Genomic DNA, 26,995 nt, shown 5'->3' with positions numbered 1-26,995 from the left:
GCAAACCTGGTAAAGACCTATAGTAAACGTTTGACCTCTGTTATTGCCAACAAAGGTTATGTTACAAAGTATTGAGTTGTATTTTTGTTATTGACCAAATACTTATTTTCCACCCTGATTTACGAATAAATTCTTTACAAATCCTACCATGTGGATTCATGGATTTTTTTTTTCACATTCTGTCTCTCACAGTTGAAGTGTACCTCTGGTGCAAATTACTGACCTCTGTCATCATTTTAGGTGGGGGAACTTGCACAATCGGTGGCTGACTAAATACTTTTTTGCCCCACTGTATACACTTCAGCCAAACAAGTTTACAAGAAACAAATTTATGTGGGCAGATGTGATCAAGACAACACGCTGAAGTTCAAACAGGAGACTCTGGATTAGAGTAGAATGGCCAGACTGTTCGAGCTGAGATGAAGGTAAAAGGTAAAAAATACAGAAGAGCATACCTGAACACACAACACACCAAACCTTGAAGCAGATGGGCTTCAGCTGCAGAAGAGCGGATTCCACTCCTGTCAGCTAAGAACAGGAAACTGAGGCTATTGGAAAACCAATTCCTGGTCTGATGAGTCTATATTTCTGCTGTTATATCTGGATGGTAGGGACGCAGGTTGGAGTACACAACATGAAAGCACTGACCCAGCAGCCTGAACCATGGATGGGTTCAGGCAGCTGATGGTAGCATAATGGGGAGGGGGGACAATTTCTAGGCATGCTTTGGACCACTTAGTACCAGCTGAGCATTGTTTAAACACCACAGCCTACCTGATTATTGCTGTTGACTATGCTGATCCCAGCTCAAACTCAAATGATCTCAAACTGGTTTCATAAACATGACAAGGAGCTCACTGTACTCAAATGGCCTCCACAGTCATCAGGTCTCAGTTCATAAAAGCACCTTTAGAATCTGGTGGAACGGGAGGTTCACATCCTGGATGTGCAGCTGACAAATCTGCAGCACCTGTGTGACGCTTTCATGTTACTATAGCCCAAAATCTCTGAGGAATCTGGATCCAGCGAGGTACTGACAATGTGTGCCCAATAACATGGCTGATGAGTCCATTATGACCGAGTTTTGTAGTTAAAAACAAAAATAGAGGAGCTAAGATGCAGTGTGCATTTTGTCGTCAAACTAACAGAGTACACTGGCCAGAAATCCAACCAACAAACACACACGTTTAACCGTATTAGGGGTAACTAATAAAATCAATTAAACTTTTAGTCTTTAACGGATCAAAAATACAATTATAAGATATGTAAGACGGCACAAAACAAATAAATTACAGTCCAAAAATCGATTCAGATTCATTTTGTTGTGAAAACAAGTGCCACACAAGTATCTGTGAGCTTTATGGCAGATATTCTAATATCAGTGATGGCATTTGTGTCTATAAAAACAAGGTTGTCTTGAAAATGTGCTAAAAAGTGATGATAAATAACAGGAGCTGAAACCAAAAGTGTCTCCAGAATACTGAATAATAAATGTAAGTTATATTTTATTGTGGAAAAGGAACCTTTCATTTGAACAAAACATGTAACAGAGAGAGAAAATAAACATTTCATACATATGGTATAGAAAAACAAAAGTGCAATGAGGATTCTTTAGAAAAACCACTTCACAACAGACAGGACGGCAGGGCGATATCACAGCGCAATATCCTGTGCTACAGTACCCTCTTGTGGTGCAAAGCACGGTGAAAAACATCTGTGCCATTCTGAGTACCGAAAAACAAAAATTCAAATTCAAAAATTAAAACAATACTAAATAAATTAGGTCCAGGAATTTAAGTCACTCAAAAAATTAGGTCAGGGTCTCCCCTCGGTCCTGAGGGAGTTTGAAGGTTATGGATTACCTGAGGTTTATCTTTATTGAAAAGTGCACAAGATCAATAAGTTGCTAAGGCAGTTTTTAGATGAGACTTGGGTGTTTCTTTGTTCTCTGCTCGGTGCTTCCACAAACTAAAAAAAGAGTAACGTCAGCGCACCTCCGGCGTGCATGAATCTAAACTTTCAAAGGATATAAACTGGTCGTGTGATCTGTGAGCGAAGCAGCTTTCAGACCTCTTTGTTCCATCGGGGAATGATGGGCTTGCGATACGTCCGTCTCTCAGAGATGTTTCGTCTGACTTTGACCACTGCTGCAGGCGCCACCTCCAATTCCAGAGAAGGGCTTGAGTGGGACTTTTTAAGCATGCCATCCACATCATCTTCCTCTCCCAGAGAGTCAGCGCATACAGCTTTATCAAACGAGTTCAGGTCTGGTGCGTTTAACTCGCTGTCGCCTGTCTTTTTCACGCTCTTCCACCCCTCCAGCACCCGAATGTAGGTCTCATAGCGACATATCTGTGGGACACAGGCTGATGAGTGGCTCAATTAATAATCATATATGGATATAAAATCCTGGGTCCATCTCACCTCATGCTGCAGGTACTGCAGGTGCTCCTCCATATCCCGGGCTTTGGCCTTTTTGCTGTCCAGCGTGCTTTGCTGCTGGTTTTCGAGGTCCACCTTGAAGGACTCCAGCATTTTTGCATGAGACTGAAGCTGATGCTCCTGCACAGGGAACACATGAGAGGCTTCATGTAAATAAATGTGACACAAACACTGGTGAGGAACCAACAGAAACAACAGCAGAGAAGCACTATCGGACACACTATAGCTGGACACACTATAGCTGGACACACTATGCGTCTACTGAAATACAAAATGTATAAAATGCCTCTAATGGTTTCAATATTTACAGCCACCACAGACAGTAGGGGTGTCAAACATAGGGCTGGGGGGCCAACCTGGCCCAGTGGAAAATTATAAGGAGGGCATAGACTTCTGTACTTTACTGTATTTTCATAGATTTTACAACTTGTGCTGTTGATAAAATATCAAACAAAACAAACATTTAGTGAAGTCACGAATAAATTAGTTCCTAGAACAGATTTCCTTACCCGGGTGATTGAGCATGCATCGAGACATATCTGCTAGAACCTTTTTCTGTAATTTTACACATCTATTTCTTACAATTTAAGCCCAAAGAGTCATGCTGACAGCTTTCATCCATTTACTACAGCAGCATTTTTGTAACTGCACTTCTTTTTTTCTCCTATGACAATATCTGAGGGATTCAATGTGTAGTTAAACTTCTTTACACTGAAAAGGGGATTTTCACTGGTCTGCCCCACTTAAGGTCAAAGTGGGCGATGTAAAATGAGTTACACATCGCTGGTGTAAAACATGGACGTAGCTCCCAGGTTGGAAAAAATAAAACCCATGTGGACTGGCCTAAAACCTGCATTCTATCTGGAGGTCAAACTCTTTCCTGATGAGTCTAATTCTCTCTCATTTCAGCTCATAATGACAAAAAAAATGAGGTTTATTTTGTATAAATTCAAAATGGAGGATTATCTGTGGTATGTTTATTTGCTGACAACTGAGTCAGTGGATTCCCAGTCTAACCAGCTCCTCCTCGTGTTATCCGTTTTTTTGAAACAAAGATCGCAGAAAAGGCTAATCTTCAAAACAGGACTTAAGAAACAAAGAAATGATATCACTGTAGCGTTTATGTTTATGCTGGCTGTGGGAGACACCAAAATACATTAAAATGTACATTTTTCTAATATTATCGAGCGAAGGAACACTTGTTTTATGAGAAGTAAAAGACAAGGGTTATCTAAATAAACCTAATTTGCTATTTTTAACTCCATTTTGTCTCAAGATGATTGAAAACCGTAAATAAATACATTAGAACATTATTCTAGACTAAAGGAAGCACAAATAGAGCCATTAAAAACAAATTAAAATATAACAGGCCTACTCTGTCACTTCTAGTGAGCAAAAAGTTCAGTCACGTGAAGGTTAATGAAGCATGTCCACAGCAAAACACAAACACAAAGTGGTGGTTTGTCTGAGTGGACAGCTCGGTGTGTGTGTACCAGAGTCTCAGCCGACTGCGATGCGGGGAGGATCGGTCTGCGGAACTTCCTCTGGGAGCCGACGGCAGCGGGGAACGGAGGCGACGAGTGAAGAGCCGAGACTAAGTTGATGCGGCTGATCCACGAATTCATCTCCGCTTTGGACCTGACAAGAAAAACAAATGGCTGTTCTGACACCGGCCGTTGGACTCTTTGGCACAAACCCGCATATGTATGCTCGGCTTGGACGTGCTGCGACTTACGAGGCCTGAAAGAGAAAAACCCTCCAGTCGGCCGTCTGCAAACGGAAGACGTGTGGCTTCTTGGTGTAATCAGCTGCTGGTTCAGCCAGAGAGTGATGCACGCTCACCACCTCCTCTATAATGTGCTGATCCCTTCGATAATCATTCTAACACATAAGAAGGAACATAAAGAAACGCACAATCACAAAACACAGGAAATGATGCTATATTCTGTATAATAGACTCTGTTACACTATTAACAAAGCAGGAATGGAGTTACTGACCTTCTGTAAGTAAAGGACCATTCCTTTAAGCACTCCATCAAAAGTCTTCCAGCTTCTCTTTCCCCATGGTGCTACCACACAGAAGCATCCAGCATTTAGTAACAAAACTCATGCAAAGGAGACGTTAACTTCTTTAAAATTCGCCAAACCTCCTCCTGCAAAGAAATACTGGTGGCTGCCAGCGTTAGCCCTCAGCCTTCAGATGCACATATGGTATAAATCTCAAAATCATAGCTGATTTCCTTCTCAAATTATCGCATTCACAAGATTTTCAAAACATTCTGAAAATCTTGTTCAAGGTCACTGAGATTCAAAACTGTTTTTCGAGATCTTTAGTAGATGCACCTATGGTGTCAATTTCAAATCCTACATCGCCTCATTCTCAACTTCTTGCATTTATAAACTGAGGTGTCCGTGCCGACCGCCCGGCAGGGAAGGCTAAGCGTTGTTTTGAACGCTTAGCCTTTTACAGCTAAGCGTTCAAAACAATATCTGACTGCATCACTAAATCACGGTTTAGTTAAATAAACCCTCGTGGGAAGTTTATTAGTTTCACTTTGCTTTTGCTTTCAGACCTGCTTTAAGTCTTCATGGCACAGATTCAACAATTTGCTGGAAACATTCCTCAGAGATTACGCTTTACGCTGACATGACAGCATCACTCAGCTGCTGCATCAATACATCTGACCTCTGGCATCAACTGCTGCTTACTGTCTCCTTTTTTCAGCCCATTTACTGTAAACCCTAGAGGTGGTTGTGTGGGGAAAATCCCAGAAGGTCAGCAGTTTCTGAAATATGAGATGATCCCGTCTGTCACGAACAACCAACCTCATCTCATTTCATTCTAATGTTTGTTTTGAACTTCATTGTGTGATCTTATTCACATGAGTTTTTGCTATGCGACTGGATGGTTAGATCTTTGTGTTACCGAGCAGTTGAACCTGTGTACTCAATAAAGTGGCCAGTGACTGTAAAATCTCGTTACACCACTGTACCATCTGCTTCATTCTCAGTTTGAGGTGTTACAAGTAAGAGTTCTGCCTCACGAGGTTAAGCGGTAACTTTGAGGCACAGACTGGAACGATAAAACGTCAAACGATTTACAAAATATTCTTGATAATTCAAAATAACTGTACTCATGCGCACATCTATACATTTATTTCCATTTTTTTAAGAGCGTTATATGTTTGAGGCAAGTAAAGAGTAAAGTTTAGGGGATTATTTTTAGTTTATTTTCAAATTAATTTAAGATTTTGTTGGTTTCCAGAGCAGATTTAGTCTTTTCAGTTTCACTTTTATTGTTTAAAATCTACAGTTTCAAATTCAAATTCAAAGTTTCAGACCAGATGGGATAAAACATACCTTATTTATCTGTTCTAAAACATGGAAAACATCCTGAGGAAGGAATACTTTGTTAGGAAGTCCCTAACTCACAGATATTTCATGACTAGTTGTGGAAGTGGAATTATTGCAAAGTGGAAGCATTTAGGCATCACAGCAACTTAGCCACAAAGTGGAAGACCACGTGAAGTCACAGTGTGCTGAGGCGCTTTGTGAGCAAAAGTCAGCAACGCTCTGCTGACATAATAACTGCAGAGCTCCAAACCTCCTCTGGTGCACAGAAACAGTGCACTGGGAGCTTCGTGGCATGAGCAGCTTCTGTAGCTGTAATGTGTAGATGGTGTATCTAAAGCTGCAGCGTGAATCTCAGATGTGTATCTGTGTCGCACTCACTGCGTTTGCCATCGATGTCAGCGTGTAGCTTTCTCTGGAGAAACCCGTTTTTGACGACGGCAGCCTTTTTGTCATGAGGAATGTCCAGGAAGGGGTTAACCTTTGAGCGCAGCCGTGGATTGTCGCCCGGATCTTCATTCACCACGTTCTTCAGCTCATCCTCATCACTTTGACATAAAATGGAAGAATATGCGAGTGAGATCACGCATTAAAATCGAGGAGGACTAACGCACAATCGCTTTACTTACACAGCCCATTCCAGCGGCTCGTTCTTTATGGAGTTGTAAAGACTCTGCAAAGAGAGAAAAAGCTTCATCAATCAGGACTGAACTTTTCTCAAGGAGCTCTCCAAAGGAAAAACTGAAAATCTAGGAAAGTATTACTTTCAAGAGATCCTTGTTGAAGTTCACTCCATCATTCATTCCATCCAGGTTTGACACAAACTTAGAAGACGACATGGATTTTCCTACATGCTGTCAACACACACAACACATGTTTGATTACAGCACAAAGTTTACAATGATTGCTCTAAATGCCACAAATGTCTGCTACCTGTCCATGCAAGTCAGTGTTGAGAAGCATCAGGGCACATGTCAGAGCCAACACAGCCCCTGAGGACATTAAAAAAACAGAAAAGTGATGTTGACGCAAGAATCTGTTAAATGTAAGTTCCTATCTCTGTATCTCGCAGCACGACACAACAGGCTCACCCGAGGAGGAAAAGGAGTCAGGGTTGCACTGATGGAAGCGGCAGGAGAAATGCTGCAGCACGCGCTCTCTCTCCTGCGTCTCTCCTATCAGCACCACCACTTTGAGAAAAGACCTAAGAAAGAAAGAAAATGACTAGGAGACGCTCTCTGAACCTCTCCGTTTTAAAAGGAGATGTCGGTGGAGGCAATCCAAGCTTCTGTTTGTTTTATTACCTCAGGGAGTGATCCAGAGTTTGGCCGGTGAAGTCAAAGAATTTCAGGTATTCCTCTCCGACAGCGCGGCTGAAGTCGTTACTAAATAAAAACAATTGATAAATAAATAAAAGAGAGAAGAAGAAAAAATAAACTACGTCAGCACTGTCACCGCTTTATTTATCTGCCACATTCATCTGTAATTTTATTTCATGGGGAAGGATGTGGTGTTACGAAAAAATACTGACTTCTTCAATACAACGGCAAAGCATTAACACACTCAAACCTCCTTACCCAACCCCACTCCGCAACAGCTTCAGTGACTCAATGTTATGAGGCTTTTTCAATTTGAGGGAAGAGTGAGTTTTAATTCAGGCGGGCCTTTTAGGTCTTAAGGTTTCATATGTTTGGGGTGGCTGCAACTGAGGAGGTAGAGGAGGTCATCTGCTACTCAGAGGGTTGGTGTGCGATCCCTGGCTGCTCTTGCCTGCTCTCAGCACCTAACCCTAAGGTGCTGAGAGTAAATCAGCACCTTCGAAACAACGCAAAGTTGTCTCTTTTGGGCAAATTATGATGATTTAAGATCATAAATGAAATAATTTAAAATATACAATATATAGCAGTGGCCCACCGCCTTTGGCAGAAAACTAGATGATTAGTAACATTTTTTAACTTTTTTTTTTCATTTATATATACATCTGAAAAAATGTGAAACCCATATGCTGACTTAAAAAAAGCATATAATATGTGCGTCATAGCCTACTTCTGTCACCTGGCAGTGGTGAGAGGTGGTAGCTAGCATAGACACAAACATATGTCCTAGTATTTAGTCCAAAATTCAGAATTTTCTTTTACATTTTTAAAAGTATTCTGCACAAAAACAGATAGGACTCAATGTAGATTAAAATTATGAGATATTTACTACACGTATGCACGCTTAAATTATAATATAATCATAATAATAATGGATGCTTTTGCATTTAAAAAGGTGTGAAGATTTGTTGAAGTCTCCACTTCTGGATTTCTTTAGCATTTGAACATGGATTTAAGTAACCTGGTTATAGTTAATTTAAAGCGTTTCACAAGTTGGAAACTGTAAATGTGTCACAAAAATAAAATTTAACATAGATATAATCTGTTGTGTTTGAGCACACATTTGCAAACATACGGATCTTGGAGCTCTTCTGTGGAGCCACCACCAAAAGACTAAAATGATTCAAATCTATTAAAATATATACTCTTACTCTTTGTCTAAGTGCTTCACCACATCTCCACGTTGAATCTCGTCCAACTTGAACAGCTTTTCAGCGAGGATGCGGGCCTTCTCTCTGTCCACCTCGCCTCCATTCATAAGAGGCACCGCTATCTCCAGGGACGTGGGCTGCTTTCCGTTTGCCACTACTGTTTCTAAATCTCCATCCTCAGTCCCCCTAACATCTTCTGTTAGATCTGAAGTCTCACCCTGTTTTTCCTCCTCATTTAACTCCTGAGTTTTGGTTGTATTTACTGGTTCCTTATCGTCTTCTGAAGGCGCTGTCTCTTCTTGCTGCCCTGCCTTTCCAGGGTCTTCAGCTTCAACACAAACAGCCTGCTCCAACTGAGGAGACTCCTCTGGCTGCTCTGCATCGTCAGGTTGGATTACCTGGTCTGTCAGTTCCATCTCTGGTGACTCTTCCAGATGCTGGGGTGGTTCTAAGTGGTCAGCGTCTTCCTCGGTTTCATGTGACCCCTCTACTGGTATCTGCTCTGGGTTTTCAGTCACCTCGAGATGCTCGGGCTCTCTGTCCTGCATCTCAAGCTGCAGTGAAGCGTCTGTGTCCTGCAAAGCTGTTTGAACACAGTCTTGTTGCTCTAAACAATTTAAATCCTCCAGTTTTTCAACCAGCTCTTGTTTGTTTTCTATCCTCTCTGCATTTTCTAAAACCTGTAACGCTGCTCCCTCGTCATTGTCCACAGCTTCTGGCTGTTCAGGCTCCACGTTCTGTTCGACATCTTCACACATTTCTGTCCGACTGGTGAGATCTTCATGTAACTGGTTCAGTATCTCTTGGTCCTCTTCAGCGCTGAACTGCAGGCTTTCCTCCAAAAGCTCTGGGGGTGGCAGATCCACTAGCTTATCTGCCTCTGTCGACACTCCAGTGTCATCAGTTGGAAGGGGCTCTGGATGTACCTCCCTAAAAAGTGCACGAAATATGCAGTGCAGTTATTGCAAAAAATACTATACAGTAAAAAAACAAAACTTGCATGACACAATGGAAGGATACGCAGTTAGCGAGGGCCAGAGATGTCAATCAACCTCTTCTGCATGATATTTACTGACTTGTTTCTCTGTGTGGCTTCTGTCAACACCACTACTTTAAATAAAGCTGCTCTTAGCGATCATGCTCGCAACTTGTTTGGTGTTAGATGACAAAATAATTTAAATGCAACATAGAAACATCAAAATGCAGCTGAGAAACTGTGTATTAGTAACCATTAAGTGTTATATCACAAAAACCCAGATGAGGAGTAGGAGGTCTTCGGTCAAAGAAGTATATTTAGCTAACAGCACGTAGGCGTTAAAGACATACCATTACATACCAACCACAATCTTCGGGTCTTTTGGAGTTGTGATAGCACTATTTGATAGGTGTCAGTGCCATCATTGTTCTATTTTTACAGTTTAACTACCTACTATTCTAATAATCATCACCTAAAATTCAACAGTGGTGGCATTTATTATTAAAAGCAGTATTGAGCTATTATTAGAAATTACCAGGAAATATATCAAAATATATCGCCACCACACTCAGTTGCACAGAAATCGTTATGTTGCATAGGAGCTGTTATGTTGCTATGCAACTCCCTCCTCATAATATCTAGATTAACATTTCTTTAAAAAATTATGCAAAGTCGTTTCCTTAGAAAATCTGCATACAGTTTAGACTACATGGTTAAATTAGGAGAAATTGTTTCTTGAGAATGGACAGCAGTCAGAATAACTTAAATTTTCTGAGTGAGCAATGTAGAATTGGGACTGGGAGGAGACCCAAACCCAGCCTCATGGGGTCAAAAGCTAGCGTGGATCCTTCTTTGTCGACCCCCTTTGAGGAAGACAGGAGTAGCTGAGAGTATGATTGTGGCAGATTTTGTTACCTGAATTTAAATAAAATGCAGAATTGACTATCAAAAGGTCAGAAAGCAGAAATTTTTGTATGGGTGTGAAAACATCCTCCTCTCGGGAGACGAGACAACATTTGCTAGTACTTTCAAGATGTTCTGGCAAAATTAAGTCTCTGGTTCTTTCAGTATGGACCTAATACCCAGTCACACTCTTGTTAAGAAAAATAATGTGATAATTATATTTGAGCTGACATTCTGCAAACATATTTTTCATTTTCATTTTTCATTAAATGCTGAACAAATCTCCTTTAAATTTACTGACATGTTGTGAACAATGTCAAGTTCTCAATCTTGTAGACTTAAAGATTTTTCTTGGTTTTATTTAGTTACTGTAATAAGTCGACCTCACCCAGAAAGCTTTTTTTGAAAAATCATTGCTGACTTGGTGTCAGAAATGATTAAACGATGTTCTGTCATGCAATCGGTGTTAAACATACCGAGTTCTTTTTGGTTTCAGAATCAAGCGACGGTATAGAATATCAACAGCGTTTTACAGATGATTTATTCACACTTTTCACTCAGTGGGTTTAATGTTAGCACATGTTTCCTGTTCCTCTTTTTCAAGCTCATGATACTCACACATTCATCAGACAAATGACACTTTCTTCACTGCAGGATGCGTTTGCCTCACTCTGCCCTTCTTCTACCTTGCCCCACTGCTCGTTCTCTTCCTCGGTTTTGTCACCATTTGCTGAAGTTCGCTTTTCCTCCGACTCTCCTGACTCCTCCTGCCCAGTCAGCAGAACACAGGAGTCTTTCTGTTCCTCTTCTAGCTTTAAATCTACAAAGCTGTCCACATATTCATCCGAGCTTCCAGTTCCCAGAGCAGTATCGATTAGTTCCTCAGTTTCAGCGGGATGTGATGTCACTGAGCGACCCTCCTCTTCTTCCGATTCTGCTCTCAATGGGACTAGAAGCGTGTGAATACGACTGCATGCAGTTAACTTATAGAAAATATTACTGAAAGGCAAGCCATCAAGGCCATGAATGTTTAACAACAACTCTGAGTGATACATACCGTTATTACTCTCTACCAGCTCGTCTTCTTTCCACCGTGTCTCCAGCTCTTGCACATCTGCAGCATCACATGGCTGAAAATTGCAAGACGAGCCACTGAACATTAGTTGCGAGAGAAAAACTTGTGATTGCCCGTGGGTTTGCGAGCAGGAAGATACATGCTGAGGCTCATCTGACTAACATTACATCCACCCTGATCCACCTAACTCTGCTCAACCTGCTACAGCAACCCAAAGACAGAGATGCTGAGTTATGCTCAGTAAAGAAAGGGTTAACGATACAGGAAACTGTAGGTAAATGTGTGAACATTCACTCAGGAAAAAGAAAATCCTAAACAACCTAACAACCTCACACACACCTTCTTTATATCCATCTATCTTTATTTATTTATCTATCTAAAAATAAATAAATAAATAAAAAACCTTACCTCAGTGTCACTTCCTGTCCACTCAGGTTCTGAATTCAGAGGTTGTGGATCGAGGCCAGCTTCTTCCTCCCTGCTCTCCGCTTTGAAAAGCTCAGCGCTGACATCCTCTTGAGACTCGTGAAGTGATGGGGAAGTGCTGCCTTCATTCGTCACAGCGCTGACATCCTCAAAGTCCAGCTCATTGGCTGAGCTGCTGTCAGTCATGAGCAGAGGCTGCTCTGCAGCGGGATCGGGCATGTCCCATTGAACTGTAGCAAAGGAAAGTGGGGGGCTGGTACAGTTGACATGACACACTGGCCACATCATTTGGCCCCACTGTTCCGCCTCCTCAGAGGCATCACAGCCCTTCTTAGGGCTGAGATTGGCCTGATCCGACAATGCTGCTGCCTCCTCTTCCCAATTGATGGACTGATGATCTATACAGTTACTCGATTCTTGCTGAAGCACTGAATCTGTAGCAACTGTCTGAGAGGTGCACAAGCTGTCCTCCTCCATAAGCGCCTCTCAGTAGTTATCAGTGTATTTGTGGGTTGTGGTGAGAGGTGTAAAATCTGCAGATGTATGGCTACAAAATGTCCTCGTTGGCCAAATGACAGACAGGAACTTTTTAAGGTGAGCCCCCTTCCGGGTGCTGCCTTTCACAGATCTGTAACAATTTTAAAAAAAGGAAAAAAATACAAAAGATCAAACTACTACCACGTTTTAAAGCTCTTTGAATCTCGCATTAAAAAGAAAATGGAGAAACACCCCCGGGGGGAGATGATTAGCTGACAGACAAAAAAGCCATTCATAAAACGCTGCTATATTTAGTTGTAAAGAAACTGCCGCCATTCAAATACAGATTATCATTATAGTTAAACTGCACTCACCACTTGTATGGCAACATAATCCAGTTTTGTCTGTAATTTTATTTTTATCCCATCATGTTCATTTGGCAAGGATCTCAAACTCTTGGTGTGTGTTTGCAGTTATGCAGTGCAACAAGCTTTAAGTAAAATGTCACAGAAGCACGCTTGTACTTCCTGACCACAGAAAATCAGCCAAGCAAGAGAGAGTCAGAGGTGTACATGGTGAGGATAGAGAATCGAGGCCTAGGGAGGGGCTGAGGGGTTGCTTCTGGTGAGCAGTTTAACTGTCTGCATTCTGCGTTTATCGTTTTATCGCCAAATCGCACTGCGAACCTGGCTTGTGGATAAAGCCGGGTCTCTGCTTTAATTACAATGCTTGTTATCGACACAAACAAAAGAGTGTCATGGATGTCTCTCCTGTCAACACAGAGGCCAAAATACCACCTGCCTTTGCACTTTGGGAGGAAATAATAATCAGTATTATTCAACTACTTTAATGTCACCTTCATCTATGCCACTCTCTCTCTGGAAAATGCCTTTTTATTGAAAAGTTTCTGTCTATCTTCATTATTTTATTCACGTCAGATAACCAACATCCGGGATAGACCACATTTCCTGTGTGGGTGCTCACTTCTCAGTTCCTGTTAGCGTGCAGCAAGTGCTACATTATGGGAGGCAACAAAGAGAGAAAACTCTAAATGAGTCAGATTGTGTTTGAAAACAAAATGCTTAAATTGTTGCTTTTCTTTTTCTTTTAATTTCTCCAGACGGTAATAAAAATGCACGGTATAAAAATTAAAAAGTAACGGGCAGCCCTCACACATTGAACATCGATGGCGCTGTCCTGATTTCAATCTCTCCTTGATAGACTTTTGTTTCATACAGCAACAGTTTTGCACCAGATTATATGCGGTAGCATTGTTGATGATAAAAACTTTACCAGTGAAAGCCAGACGGCTGTGAAGCTTTGCGGAAACATTCCTCAGACACAATAAAAGAGAGAACAAGAATAAAACTTGGTGACTTCAGCCAAAACATTTAGACATATTCTGACTGAGCTGAGTGTGGTCACGAGAAGTTGCTTAGATTGCATGGGAATATACTCACCAAAATTACATGCTAGGGGGATGGTTAACACAAATTAAAGGAGAAGTATAAATGGTAATGGAAAAAAAGATACTAGAGGGAAAAAAGGGAACACAGGCACATCGAATGAAGTAAAAGTTTTGAAATGGCTTAATAATAATAATAGTATTCAGAGAAATAAAAGTAAAACCAATCTCATTATAGGAGGAATATTTTCAAATGTGAAGCGTGACTTACCCCCTCTGGGTTCTTTAAAGCGACATCATATGATCAGCCAGCTTGTGAGTTCTTAAGTCCTGTGGAGAGAAAAGCAAACCACTGTGTTATACCGGCTTTATATCGCTGTGCACTCACAGAAACAGCCACTCAACACGCAGACACAGAGAAGCCTGCAAGTAAGCCTCAGAGCTGTGTATAGCAAACAAGTCTCATATCCACCTAGCAGCCTTTAAGTGTAGGTTACAAGCCCAAGTCTGGACCATCTTCCCTTACCTTCTTCATCATGCTTCCTGTCCATATTAACTAGACCAAACTCGTGGTTACGTCTCCCTGCGTCGTTTTTTTCACTCTGAACAGCAAGTAAAGGGAGGGAAAGGAGGAAAAGATCTGCTGAATGGCAGCAACAAGGAGGAAGGAAAGGTTCATTGTGATTGGCAGATGACTCAGGAACTAAAAGGACACCTGAGAGGCCTGGCCCCCGCCCCACTGGCCTAAAGGCATGCATGCAAACACACACACATACACACACAACCACAGAGACACCAGTGAGGTAAGGGGAGTGGCCCGACTTCATTCTTTCAGATGCCACTAGGAACAATGTGGAAAAACCAGTAGGTATCCAAACTCATTAGCAGTTACTCTTTCTGCTGGTGCCAACTGTGAGCAGAAAAGCCTGTTTGACACATACAAGACATTTTTTAAGACATTCCTCTCTCACACATCAATTCATCCTATATTTAGCATCAAATCACTCAGAGAGTTGTGCGTATGCATTTTATTTCACTGGTGTAAAATGCAAAGAAATATCTTACAAAAAAAAAAAAAACCTTGGGGTGAGGAACCACGTAAATTGGCCTCTCTGTATCTCACTAGTTGTAAAACCAGCAAAAAACTGCGTGTGACAAAGCGAGAATAACCGTTGAGACAGGTGTTGTTTGTGTATAATTTCTAGAGTTAATGGCCTACAAATGATAGCACCATATCCAATCATACACCTGTTTAACTAAAACTAGCACAAGCACAAGTATCTATTATAAACATAGAGCAACAATAATCAATGTAATGTCAATGTAACCTAGCTATAGACCTTTTCAAGGTATCAATAGAGAAATCATTCAACTTTGTCTGTTTTACGACCTTATAGCACTTTTATTATACTTAAATTGCATTTATTGGTTTTCTATGTCTATAATGTTTCTTGTTCAGTAGAGCTACACTTCACTGTTACCGTTTTCCTGGTAGGTTGGCTGGATACTGACTTGCAAATGTAATGTTTCCTTTAGCAGTTGTCTACTCAGCACTTTCACAGAAGCCAGTCCAACAAGTACCAAGCAAGAGGATAGCCTGTATTTGGGTGTATACAAATTCTGTGTTTATGAATGAAAAGTGTAAATGTTTAGCTATACTATCTAATTGTTATTATTGGCACCTTGCTGCAGTACCATGAAGGAGCTGTCTGTGACTGCACAGGCCTGCACTTTGACATATGTGTTACATTTGTGAAAATTGCCCATGTCAGTCATGAAAAATGCTCATAAAATAAAATGTTTCTTTACGTTAGTCTGTTTCCTGTATACATACGAAAAAATGGGAGGTGAGCAACTATCTATGGTAGTTTCATTCAATTTAATTTGCAACTAAAGATGAAGAATTTTATTGAAAGCCCTACAAATATATACATAAAAATGTCCGGTGATAGCTATATTAACATGTCAATTTTTATCTCTAAATGTCTCTAAATGGCATTAATATTATTAGCATTAGCACTCTGTTAGCTTCGTTAGCAGTTAGCGAACACATTAACTGCAGTAACTCATAGCAAGAGTTTGCTAACGAATAACTGATGTTTTACTGAAGCTTTTATTCCCTGTTACCATTTTTATACCGTTAAGTTGGTTTATATATTTAACATATAAATATGAATCCCAGGAACTGCTTTGTTACCTATACTCTAGAAATTTATTAGCATTATTAGCATCAGGATGGCCTTTGGTATCAAAATATTAGTATTACCTAACATTTTAGGTGAACATCCTTGCCGCTGGGGTAATGCGGATTATTACTGCTCCTACAAGTACGTTTGTTGCTGTTAAAGAAACTTTAACACTATTGTACAAACACAAACAGTCAATTGCCCTCCACACCAGCAGGGGCGCTACAAACCTGGGAGTCGTCTTACAAGCAGAATCGTCCTCTCCTCGCTGTCTCTGCTTTGTTTGTTCCGCACACGGCAGCAGGCTCGCACACACCCACTTTTACCCAGAGACTTTCAACCTTGCGCAAACACACATCTGGTGAAGTGTGTGCAGCTGTGTCCGCTCAGGCTACAATGGCCAAGACCGTGGATCTAAAAACGTTCCTAGAGTCTTCACTGAATGAGATTTTTAAAGCCACGGTGAGCGACATCCTGGACTCAGTCGACCGGACACTGTCCGAGTACCAGGGCACAATACAAAGGATCGAGTCTGAAAACGAGGGCCTGAAGCGGCTGCTTTTTGCACAGACAAGCACAGAGTCTGCACCTGGAGGTATGGTGACCTGCTGTCGCTCATGACATGTTAGTTAAAGCATGCCCTGGACCATCATCAGATAGACTTATGTACAAGGGAACCACGTGACACTATACCCATGAACATTTACATGCAAATAATGGAGCTGTGCATGTTTTACAGCTACAACTTCAGCTGATTACTTTACTTCTTTGACTGGAAGCTCAGGTTTAGTTTGGAGACAAAGTTAGACAAGTGAGGTTGAGATGGTTTGATGAGGGATAGTGGATATACTGGACAAAGGATGATGAAGAGCTGGGGCTACCAGGCAGGAGGAAAAGAGGAAGACCTCAAAGGAGAATCGTAGATGTAGTGAAGGAGGACATGGCAGAGGGTTGGTGTGACAGAGGAGAATGCTAGGGACAGAGAGGAAGCAGATGTTCAACTGTGGTGACACCTACAGGGAGCAGCCGGAAGAAGAAAATAAAATATGAGAAGAAAACTGAATCCTCTATCAATTATGAATATTAAACTTAACTTATTTCAACTGTTTGTTGCCAAAAGAATGACTGAATAATTGGCAAAACTGTCCAATTATTTATCAGTAAAGAACACAGCAATTAGTTTCAGTGCCAAAATGTTTATGAGGTAAAAAGCAGATTTTGTGCTAAGAGGTTTAGGCCTTCCCCCAAATAAAATGACCATAATTATAAAATAAAAAACAAACAAACAATAGTTTAAGCAGTTGGATTTATATATTTGTGCATAAAATAGATTTTTGATGCGCAAATTCACCGCACAATGCATTTATAGCCAACGCTGTAAAGGACAATTATGTCTACTGTAATATGTAGTAGTAATACTGTGTATAGTATGGATGCTAATTAGTATAGAACCAGCAAAAAATACAGTACAATGGAAACGTCTTGAGCAACCTATCATTTATTTATATTTTTTGCCAGAAAAAATTGAAAGTAGATGCAGGGATTTATTGAAACATGTGCAAACATAGCAAGAAAGTACTGTTGCCTCACAGCAAGGTCCTGAGTTCAAATCGACCATCTGGCCGGGGCTTTTCAGTGTGCAGTTTGATGTTCTCCCACAGTCCAGAGACATGCAGTCAGTGGGGTTAGGTCAGTTCTACTTACTAATGTATACTATTCATACATTTAGCTGTGTTAAAAGCTGCTGCTTTGCTCATTATTTTGCTTGAAATTCACAGATCTACATGAAGAAGAGGCCACTGAAAACTTCTCAGCTGCAGAATGGGGGAGTCATCCCAATGGTATGTTCAAGGTGTCCATATGCAGCAGTGACAAGAAGAGCGTCAAGAGGAAGAGCAAAGAAAAGATGAGGGGGGAGTTGCCACCTTCAACCCTTTTTCTGCAGACTAACCACACAGTACAGCATCTGTGTGTGAACTCAACAGGTATGGAAACTGGGATATCCATAAAGTCAGATATGGATGAAAGCCAGGCTATTGATCTCTCTCAGGCGTCAGTGCTTCTGAATATGACAATGAAGCCAATAAAAAATGAGAGCACAGAGGTCAGGTGTGACAGTCGTGATGAATACGCACATCAGCAGCCATCCCCGGGGCCCAGGCATGAGTACGGTGGTGATGAAGGCGATGTTAAAGTCACCATTGTTTCAGATCAATACATGCAGGACGGTCAGTTCATAAAGACTGAGGAAGAGGAGCAGAATGGGGACAGTTTCCACCAGCATGAACTGAAGTATGCGTCAAAAAATTACCCAGAAGCAGAGGGGGATTCAGCGGTGGGGACGAGGCATGTGTCTGAGCCAGAAGCAGTGACCCCTAAAGGAGACGATTTACCTGCTGTTCCTGTAGAGGAGTTTTTAGAAGTTTGTGACAACTTTTTGCGTTGTCCCACCTGTCCCAAAACGTTTAGTCGAGCGACCTCGCTCAACATTCACATCAAGACCCACAGCGGCGAGAAGGCTCACAGCTGCAGCTACTGCGGAAAATGCTTCAGCCGGGCCGACCTCCTCAAAGCCCACAAGCGCACTCACACGGGAGAAAGACCCTACAGCTGCAATCTGTGCAGTAAAACCTACGCTCACCCCAGCCAGCTCCGGATACACAAACGCAGCCACACCGGAGAGAAGCCATATTGTTGTTCGCATTGCGGGAAACGCTTCAACGAACACAACCAGCTGAAAGTCCACCTGCGGACCCACACCGGGGAGAGGCCATACGGCTGCCAGGAGTGTGGCAAAACATTCAGCAACGCGGGAAACCTGCGCATCCATGAGCGGATCCACACCGGTGAGAAGCCGTATTGCTGCGCCCAGTGTGGTAAGAGGTTCAATGGCCTGGGTGACCTGAAAACACATTACAGGATCCACACTGGAGAGAGGCCGTACAGCTGCGAGCTGTGCAAGAAGACCTTCAGCCAGGCGGGCCACCTCACCATCCACATGCGGATGCACACGGGGGAAAGACCGTACAGCTGCAACGAGTGCGGCAAGAAGTTTACAGTGGCCAGCAGCCTTAAATTGCACCAGAGGACTCACACGGGCGAGAAGGAGTACAGCTGCTCATACTGTAGCAAGAACTTTAGCAGGTCCGGTCACCTGAAGAGACATGAGCTAGTCCACACCAAGGAGAAGATCTTCCTCTGTAGTCAGTGCGGGAAGACCTACACTGACCAGTCCTCCCTGAAGAAGCACCTGAAGATGCACGTAACAAAAGAGCAGGAGGCTCAGAGTGAAGGAGACACGTGTCGGGCTGAAAGGAACTCGGACCGACCCGCAGCCTCAGAGATGCTTTCAGACACTCTTAGAAATTAAAACTGTAGGAGGTGAGTCATTTAAAAACTGACAATGAGTGCTGTATGTGACTGTAGTCAATGCGATAATGGTACACTTACAAGCTTTTTTAGGGCTTTTTAAGCACATCTAGCTGCCTACTTCTGCAGACGGAGTTTGAGTGTACTACATGTAAATGAGGTGCATGAGCTGTCACCTTTTATATCTCAGCTTAGGGGGAATTCCAGTGAAAGGATGTGAGACAAGACGCTGAGTAAGTGGCGGATTTCTAACTTGATCAGAAAGCAGAAAAAAAACTTGCATTTACATAAGCAACAGAGCCAGTTGTGACTTCAGGTGCCAAAGTCGTCTAGAGCCACTAAGCACAAACTCCTAATGTAAATGCTGTACTGCTAGTGTCTCATAAATTCTCCATCTATTGAAAAAACAAAATCCAGTTCAGGGTTGCAAGGGCGCTGGTCACGACTCCATCACTTGGCTTATCATAATTAAAAAACTTAAAATGTAATAGAAAATAAAAGCCAAACTATCCGGCCTGCAGATTTGAACACACCGCCCTCTCTAGGATCATATATGTTGACCATATATGAATGCTTATAAAACAATAATATTGTTACATTGTCATAATATGGTTGTAATAAAGGAAAAAATGTGCATATAATAATCTTATAGTATTTCTTACTGGTGCTTGTCACATAAATATAAAGATTTTAGATGGTCTTTAAAAACTACAAACATTCTTAGTGTCGTTGCACTGAGGGATCTTCCAGGATTGTTGATCCAGTTTTCCAGAGAGTTGATTGGTCAGTGGAGTTTGATCTGAAAGATTATTCCCTCTGGAGTTACCGTAGTGATAAACCCCCAGTGATATACCCCCGTTAACCACGTGTTTCAGCATGAACCCCGTTAATGCTAAAACACAGGGTTAATCCTGAAGTTACCTTGATAAGCCCAAATCCTGCTTCATTGTATGAACCTCTAAAGCCTCATCTGCAGAAAAAAAATCTATCATTTAATTCTGGCATGAAAACAACAGACTGAAGGTTTCTTCACAGTACTGCAGTACTGTGAGCTGTGGTTAAAAGCTCTAAAAAGCCTGTAAGTGGAACTGAAGTTAACATTAATTTGTGCAACTACTGATACTGGTGTGTGTGTGTGTGTGTGTGTGTGTGTGTGTGTGTGTGTGTGTGTGTGTGTGTGTGTGTGTGTTCAGTGCAATACACTGTTGTCCAGTCTGTGCTGTATTAATGTATTGTCAATGGAAGAAAATCTGTTTCCTTTGTAGCCCTGTCTGTCATAACACACTGTTTTTTTTAATGTACCTCTATGTTACCATTATGGTGACTTGTTTTTAAAAATGCTTTACTTTGAAAGACAAATTATTGACTTTGTTTAAGACACTAAGTCGTTGCTACAAGATTAACTTCAACAGTGGCTCTGTCTAAAATTTTTAATTTAACCAGAATAACACTATAATTATGTCACTCACAGGCACATTCACTTAATAATAAGCAGCGTGGTCAAATTAGATTAATTTAATGCTGTATATAGCTTTAACTATAGAGTTAGCACATGATCCTTTGACCTGAGAGGAATGTATCTGTGTAATAACGTCACTAAAAGAATGTTTCTATAAATATTGTAACTGTTTTGTAAGTCATGCTGATCTTAGAGGATTAGCTTAGGCTTGCTAACAGTTACATTACGGCTGGGTAAAAGCCCATCTTCATGATTGTTGTGGTACCTGCTTGTTGTATATCAGTTTATATGAACAGATTTGTCCGCCTGTGTGCTACTTAAAGCCTGTTTGTGTGATCTGTGTCTAAATTAAAGAGATGCATTAACGAAAACAGATTTTCATGTTTTATTGAGCTTTTATACGTTTAAAAAAAAGCACAAAAAACACAGAAACATTCAAACGCATTCAGTGCACGATGAAAATAAAACACACCACAGTGTGGTATTCAGATTGTGGTAAGGTGAACTGATTTTACTTTCACTGAAGTGTCTCATGCATTGATAGGTATGTAACAGTGCTAGAATCCAGGTGTGCAATGCTTGCAGAAACATAAAGACTGGGCTGTAAGCGCAGCTAGAGTGATTTCTACTAAACAAATGTGAGAAAATTGGAGCTTCATTTTTGGATTTTAATACATTTAGAAAAAAACCCGCCTAAGAGTTACTGAGTGTAGGTTTTACTGATAATTTTAAAAAAAAGTTTATTTTAAAATCATAAAATAAGGAGCCTTGAATAATTAGATAATAGCTTCTGTGCAAAATGGTTACACATTCCCTGTCTTCTAGGTTCAAGTCCTTTCAGCCATTGTGGTGGCAGATTTCTTTTCTCGTGTATTAATCACATATTTAATCATATCACATTAGTTACAGTAATATCACTTTCTCACTTTACTATAGTAAGAGCACTCCATTGTAATGGGAGACGTTAAACAGATAGTGGGACTCCTTCTGCTTATCAGGGATCAAGCAGAAAACAAGGTCATAATTGGCTCTGTGAGGGAGGAGGTATAGCCCCCCCCCCTGTGAGAGGGCCAACATGTAAGAGTTTGTGGAATGTTCTTTGTCTGTGTCTCTGTATATAAGATGTTAGGGCGGTGGCCACAATTCAGATGGACCTAGTGTTTCACTGGGATGCTCTCTCCACATTGCAGTGCGTTTACTAAACCCACTTCAAATCAAGCTCACTGGGTGTGTTGCAGGTTATTGTTAGATTTTCCACAACACCATCAAATGTTCCACTGCTGCTACCAGTATCAAGTATTTGTGTGAATTTAAAGGGAAGATCATGGCACCGTGAATTTTAAGGGAGGCTGCATGTGAAAATTTATCATCTTTATGAAAGGGATTTATGACCTGTTGCCTCATCGCGGTCAGACTGCAGGTATCTGAGGTTTGAATATGTAAAATATTGCCAAAAGGAAGCGGCGACATCATCTCACCAACGTGTACTCATATCTGTCCACCATTGTTTTTGCCTGATTTCCAAACATGATATTTTATCGCTGGTGTTCCTCGTTGCCTTAAATGCAATTAGTCTCTGTTGTCTGCGCTCATGTGCATTAGATTCCTTGTAGTTTGCGACTCAAACTGAGGACATGGCTACACGCGAGGACGAAAAGGGCATGCATGTTTATTTAATCAGATATATAAAGAAATAGGTGTGCATGGTTTTCTTTTAAAAAATTGAATTAAAGAAAATGTTACAGTGGCAGAGTGAAATCACATAAAGTGTCACAGCACACCTACTGACAGCACCCACTGTAACTGCTGTTTGAGGGTGTCACTAACTAACCTCTAAGATACTCATTCCTTTATTAATTATCCTATGAAATCTAGTAAAATAACAATGATTTTTATAACTTCCCACAGCCCTTAAAGATGTATTATTTCAGAGCTATCTGTAGGTCTGACCTTTCTTGTTAATTAAACCAAGAACTTCAAAATTCTGGGGTCTTGTAGGGCGCTTAGATCTATTTACCTCATTGGTAAATGTTTCATTAATCATAATTTTCAACATGCAATCAAGCAGGAGCAGTACATTTGTTCGAATACATCCAACATACATGTAGCCCCGCTGGATTTAAGTGTTGCTCCTCTGGCTGCAGGTGATGCTCCATGGCAGCCCCTCCTTGGACAGATACAGCACAGGCTGAATGGTGCTGCTGAAGTCCATCAAGCCGAAGGCGATGTAGTGAATATAGCAGCGAAACACATCGGGGGAAAAGTACTCTTTGAACGGGAAGAGTGCGACAGGTGGGAAGTAGTTGAACACTATGATGGCCAGGATAATGAGGACCATCTTGAAGGCTTTCTTCTTCACGGGATGCATGGCATCTCCGCCAGGCCGCGACTGCCTCAGCACCCAGAGGATCGCTACGTTGCAGTACACCATGAAGGCGAACGCTCCGAGGATCATCACCGTGAAAACCTTGTCGAAGTTAACGATGTTTCCTGCGCATTTGGCAGCTGCGTAGACCAGAATGATCAGCCAGACCACAATGGCCAGGACTGCCCTGTGCAGATGGTCTTTGAGCTTAGTGAAGATGATGGGGTGGACCACGGCCATGTAGCGGTCCAGGCAGATGCAAGAAAGGAAGAGGGGCGAGGAGTCTTTGATGCCGTAGAAGAAGCGCAGGACGTACCAGGTGCTGGTAGTCGTGGTGAGGAAGACGAGGTTTACGAGCTCCAGGGGAGGGATGAGACAGAAGAGGACGTCCAGAACTGCCAGATGAAGGATGAAGATGTCAGAGGTGGAAGAGTCGCGTTTGTTCTTGTGGATGAGCCACAGCACCGTGACGTTGGCTGGGATGCCTAGGAACATGTTAGTGAACTGCAGGCTCAGATACCAGATAAGTACGGCAGGCATGTTTCTGCAGGACTCATACACTGTCTTCTCAACCGCAGTGGAGTTGAGCGGTCTGTGAGAGATGAAGAGCAGAGACGAATTGTTGTAGAAAACCTCCATGACCTCTCAACTAGATCAGAAAGGGAAGTATTGAGAAGATGTGCAAAGATCTGTAAGATAAGAGGCCAGCAAGGCCCGTTAGAATCAAGAGTCAAGCAGGAACACAGTATTGAAGTGTTTCAGGGTGATGGTTGGTAGAGGCGAGTTGACATAGAGCTGTTGCTATCCTACTGCTGCTTTAACATTTTACTTTACTGTGTCTCTTTAAGCTTAAGTTATGTGTGGCTAATTTTGTTGCTATATTGGGAGTTATACTGTCACAATACATGCGTTTGCATTTACAGCAGCACGGCACCTATTTTTGTATTTTTGACACTTGAGCCAGAGATAAATGAACGCGTGAAGAATAACCTCTTCAATACCCAAGTGAACATCCTGATGCTGCAAGTAAAACTGAAGTCTTATTTAATTTTTTTTTTTACTAATAACAGCTGGCTAATGTTAGAAATATCATAAACAGAATGAGTTACAGCTGATTAATTCAGTAATGATACACCTCTCACCCTTTATTCATATTGTTATGAACAGAAATCGTCTTACCTTTCAGCCTCTTTTGCCTTTAACTGTTCAAGTATGACACCCTCAATAGCCTCGCAACCTCATATACAAAGTTTTTACACCCCCCCACAGAGCTGTGACGAGACTGTGCATAATATTATCAAACGTTCAATAAACAGCTGCTGGAATTGTGTGTGTGGGTTTGTGCATGTTTCCATGCACCACACCATTTCTATTTGTGGCATGTAAATGTGCAGCCTAAGCTGAACAGAGCTCCATTTCATGTAGAACAAAAGTGCTCATAAAGGTTGCAGCGCTAGCCAATGAAGAAAACATGGCCACCAAGACTTATGAGCTAACACAGGATGCAGACACTTAAGCAAAACTGTTTCTACTGTAATCTAGCGATCAGGAGTTACCGGGTGCTCACCTGATTAATGTCTTCCTGAAGCGGCTGGTGCCCAAAATCTCCACGAATCATTCATGTGTCTCCTGTTTACCTCTAAATGATTAAGAAACATATGAAGGAACATGAGCCAACACTTCGGGGATCATCCAATCACAGCGTGGAGATGAGGGCGTGGAGGCTGAGGCTTTCCCTCTGGATGCCACGATGTCTTTTTGGGCCCGCGTGCACCACCTTTAAAATTAACACTGACAAAACTAACGCAAGTAATTTCTCAAATGGGTGAAAGGTAGTTGAAGCGGTTTGAAATAAACAGCTAAAGGGAAAAAAAAAACAGGTTAAAACAAAGATTAAGGGAGGAGCAGATGTTGCGGCAAGTCGTCATCCATTCACAGCGATTGGCAATGATGCAACAAACTAATGGTGCCTGACGGAAAATCGGCAGTAAACAACTGATGCAACAGTCCAGAAAAATCACTTCTGATTGGTGTAACATGTGTAACAGGTTACATGAGACTGTCAGGTTTCACGGTGTGATGTCTACCGGGTGGGTTATCAAGCACGCCAAATGGGGGACGCGTCCCTATTCCTACTGAAATACTGCACGTCACCTCACGCAGTGATTCACAGTTACACCATGAATGCTTTGAGGATCTATGGAGACCTTTGATGTGGAGGATTACAGAATTACCTCTCAGGTGACCTTTGACCTTTTCGCAACTAATCACAATTAATTTAAAAGACCGCTGTGAAGTTTACAGTCTCTGAATATGTAAATGCCTGTAAATCATTCTGTCAGTCCCTTCATGGCGTCCTGCTCGTTTATAGCGTTTCATTGGTTTGGGTTGTTTGAACAGCTTTACAAGGTGCCTGCTGAGGTTTGCTTACCTTTGAGTTTGAGTGTGTGTGTGTGTGTGTGTTGTTGTCAGGTATACAGGAGGTGTTTCTCCCTCATGAAAGATGGAAGATTTCCACAGGTTTGCTCTGATACTCTATCATCAGAAAGAACAAAAGCAGATGGCAATGAAAGCAACATGTCAGCTGTTTTCTGAATCCAGACACTTTTTGTGGCTTCACATAACTTTTAAATGAATATTAGTGTTTTTCATCAAGTTCAAAGACTCTTACCTTGGTCATATTGTAGAGCATAATCCTTTATATCTATGCTGTTCCTGTGCAGATAATGATCACACTGATATCCCTCATCGGTGTCAGTTGTCGGTGTCGACGGTGACTCGAGTATAAGTTAGACTTGGCGAGCCTCCTTGTGCGCACACAGACCTGTCCAGGAACAGCGTGATTTTCCACATCTGTTGCATCGTATGACCATCTGGCTGCGAGCAGTTTGACATTAAACGTCACACTGAGTTACATTGTTTGGACCGCCAAGGTTTCGCAGTCCATGACAGTGCAGCGTCTTTATAAAGTATTTTATTTACAATTTTTTCTAGGAGAAAATAGTGTGAATTGGGAACAACTTGTTAGAAGGATCACATTCATTCTTTAACAAAGCGTGAACTCTCTTAGGCAGCTTTCCTGTATTTTGTTTAAATAGTTTTCTGGAATAGTTTTCCAGGCTTCTTCAAAGCTCTTCTTTGGATGTTGGATGCCTTTTGTTCTGTTCTCTGTCCACATGATCCCACACTGCTTCAATAATGATGAGGTCTGGGCTCTGGGGAGGCCAATCCACGAATGCTTCACTGTTTTTCTATCCAGTTATATTTGTACTGCATTTGCTATGTGTTTGGGATCATTGTCGTGCTAAAAAATGAAGCCATTGCCAATAAAACGTTTTCCAGATGGTATTGCACAGTGGATCAGAATTTGACGGCACTTTTCTGTGTTCATAATTCTGTAGATTTTCACAAGATCTCCAACACCTTTGACTGAAATGAAGCCAGAGGCAGAGCCTCCACCTGTTGTCACTGGTTTTCAGTCCAGTTTTTGTGATGTTTGGCATACCTCAGGCGTTTCTCCACCTTTCCACTGAAGCTATTTCTGAAGTGCTTTCAGTGAACAGTAGATGGATCCACTGAAGGTCTAGATAGCCTGCATTTGTATAGCGCTTTTCTAGTCCCTAAGGACCCCAAAGCGCTTCACACTACATTCAGTCATTCACCCATTCACACACACTGGCGATGGCAAGCTACATTGTAGCCACAGCTGCCCTGGGGCGCACTGATAGATGTATCGCTCAGTCCTGTGTCAGGTCTTTGTCTTATTTATTAAGGTAATGAACTTTAGATACTGTACGTTTTCAGTAGATAGGATTCATTTTATTCCTCGTGGTTCTTTTTTGTCCTCCACTTGGACAGACTGCACACCACACTGAGATATGCCAAGTTTTCAGTTAATAGCTCTTTGGGAATCAGCTTGTTGATGCACAAATACTGTTTTATGCCTGTCAAACTGTGCTATCTTTGGCATTTTTTGCAGATTGAACTAAAGACATGGAAATAAATCATGCATTTTTGCAACAGGCTGCTAGTAC

The 26,995-nt window shown here is 41.6% G+C and overlaps 3 protein-coding genes and 1 long non-coding RNA gene across 11 annotated transcripts in view; 1 reads left to right on the top strand and 3 right to left on the bottom strand.

Moving 5' to 3' along the window:
• The window catches only part of LOC309709860, a 119,910-nt gene extending 97,958 nt beyond the window's left edge, over nt 1-21,952 (bottom strand). For both annotated transcript variants that reach the window (XR_014277619.1, XR_014277620.1), the window contains exon 1: nt 21,751-21,952. This is a non-coding gene — a long non-coding RNA (uncharacterized lncRNA). The remainder of the gene's footprint in view (nt 1-21,750) is intronic.
• LOC309711324 (uncharacterized protein) lies at nt 1,479-16,086 on the bottom strand. 6 transcript variants are annotated; one of them, XM_082541578.1, is made up of 18 exons: nt 15,999-16,086; nt 14,109-14,184; nt 13,854-13,912; nt 11,683-12,328; nt 11,257-11,329; nt 10,818-11,148; nt 8,321-9,250; nt 7,098-7,178; nt 6,885-6,997; nt 6,727-6,785; nt 6,558-6,647; nt 6,423-6,466; nt 6,175-6,341; nt 4,441-4,511; nt 4,178-4,323; nt 3,936-4,080; nt 2,425-2,562; nt 1,479-2,352 (listed from the first exon to the last, which is right to left on the bottom strand). In XM_082541578.1, exons 4-18 carry the CDS (start codon nt 12,175-12,177, stop codon nt 2,065-2,067), a joined length of 3,171 nt encoding a protein of 1,056 aa, XP_082397704.1. In that variant the 5' UTR covers nt 12,178-12,328; nt 13,854-13,912; nt 14,109-14,184; nt 15,999-16,086; the 3' UTR covers nt 1,479-2,064. The 6 variants fall into 6 exon arrangements, with proteins under 6 accessions (XP_082397704.1, XP_082397703.1, XP_082397708.1 ...); XM_082541577.1 differs by lacking the exon at nt 15,999-16,086 and adding an exon at nt 15,849-15,986; XM_082541582.1 differs by lacking the exon at nt 15,999-16,086 and adding an exon at nt 15,849-15,986 and having other exon boundaries at nt 10,818-11,133.
• On the top strand, nt 16,156-20,955 carry LOC309711326 (uncharacterized protein). 2 transcript variants are annotated; one of them, XM_082541584.1, is made up of 2 exons: nt 16,156-16,363; nt 17,547-20,955. In XM_082541584.1, the coding sequence occupies exons 1-2, from the start codon at nt 16,165-16,167 to the stop codon at nt 19,136-19,138; spliced, it is 1,791 nt and encodes a 596-aa protein (XP_082397710.1). In that variant the 5' UTR covers nt 16,156-16,164; the 3' UTR covers nt 19,139-20,955. The 2 variants fall into 2 exon arrangements, with proteins under 2 accessions (XP_082397710.1, XP_082397711.1); XM_082541585.1 differs by having other exon boundaries at nt 16,248-17,457.
• A 680-nt stretch (nt 21,953-22,632) lies between the features above and the next one.
• hcar2 (hydroxycarboxylic acid receptor 2) lies at nt 22,633-24,548 on the bottom strand. The gene is made up of 2 exons (XM_082538751.1): nt 24,529-24,548; nt 22,633-23,650 (listed from the first exon to the last, which is right to left on the bottom strand). Exon 2 carries the CDS (start codon nt 23,598-23,600, stop codon nt 22,716-22,718), a length of 885 nt encoding a protein of 294 aa, XP_082394877.1. The 5' UTR covers nt 23,601-23,650; nt 24,529-24,548; the 3' UTR covers nt 22,633-22,715.
• Nucleotides 24,549-26,995: the final 2,447 nt, after the last annotated feature.

The sequence above is a fragment of the Aulonocara stuartgranti genome (assembly GCF_965226115.1).
Source record: "Aulonocara stuartgranti genome assembly, chromosome: 7".
Classification (NCBI taxonomy): domain Eukaryota; kingdom Metazoa; phylum Chordata; class Actinopteri; order Cichliformes; family Cichlidae; genus Aulonocara; species Aulonocara stuartgranti.
This window is presented reverse-complemented; position numbering and strand designations above follow the sequence as displayed.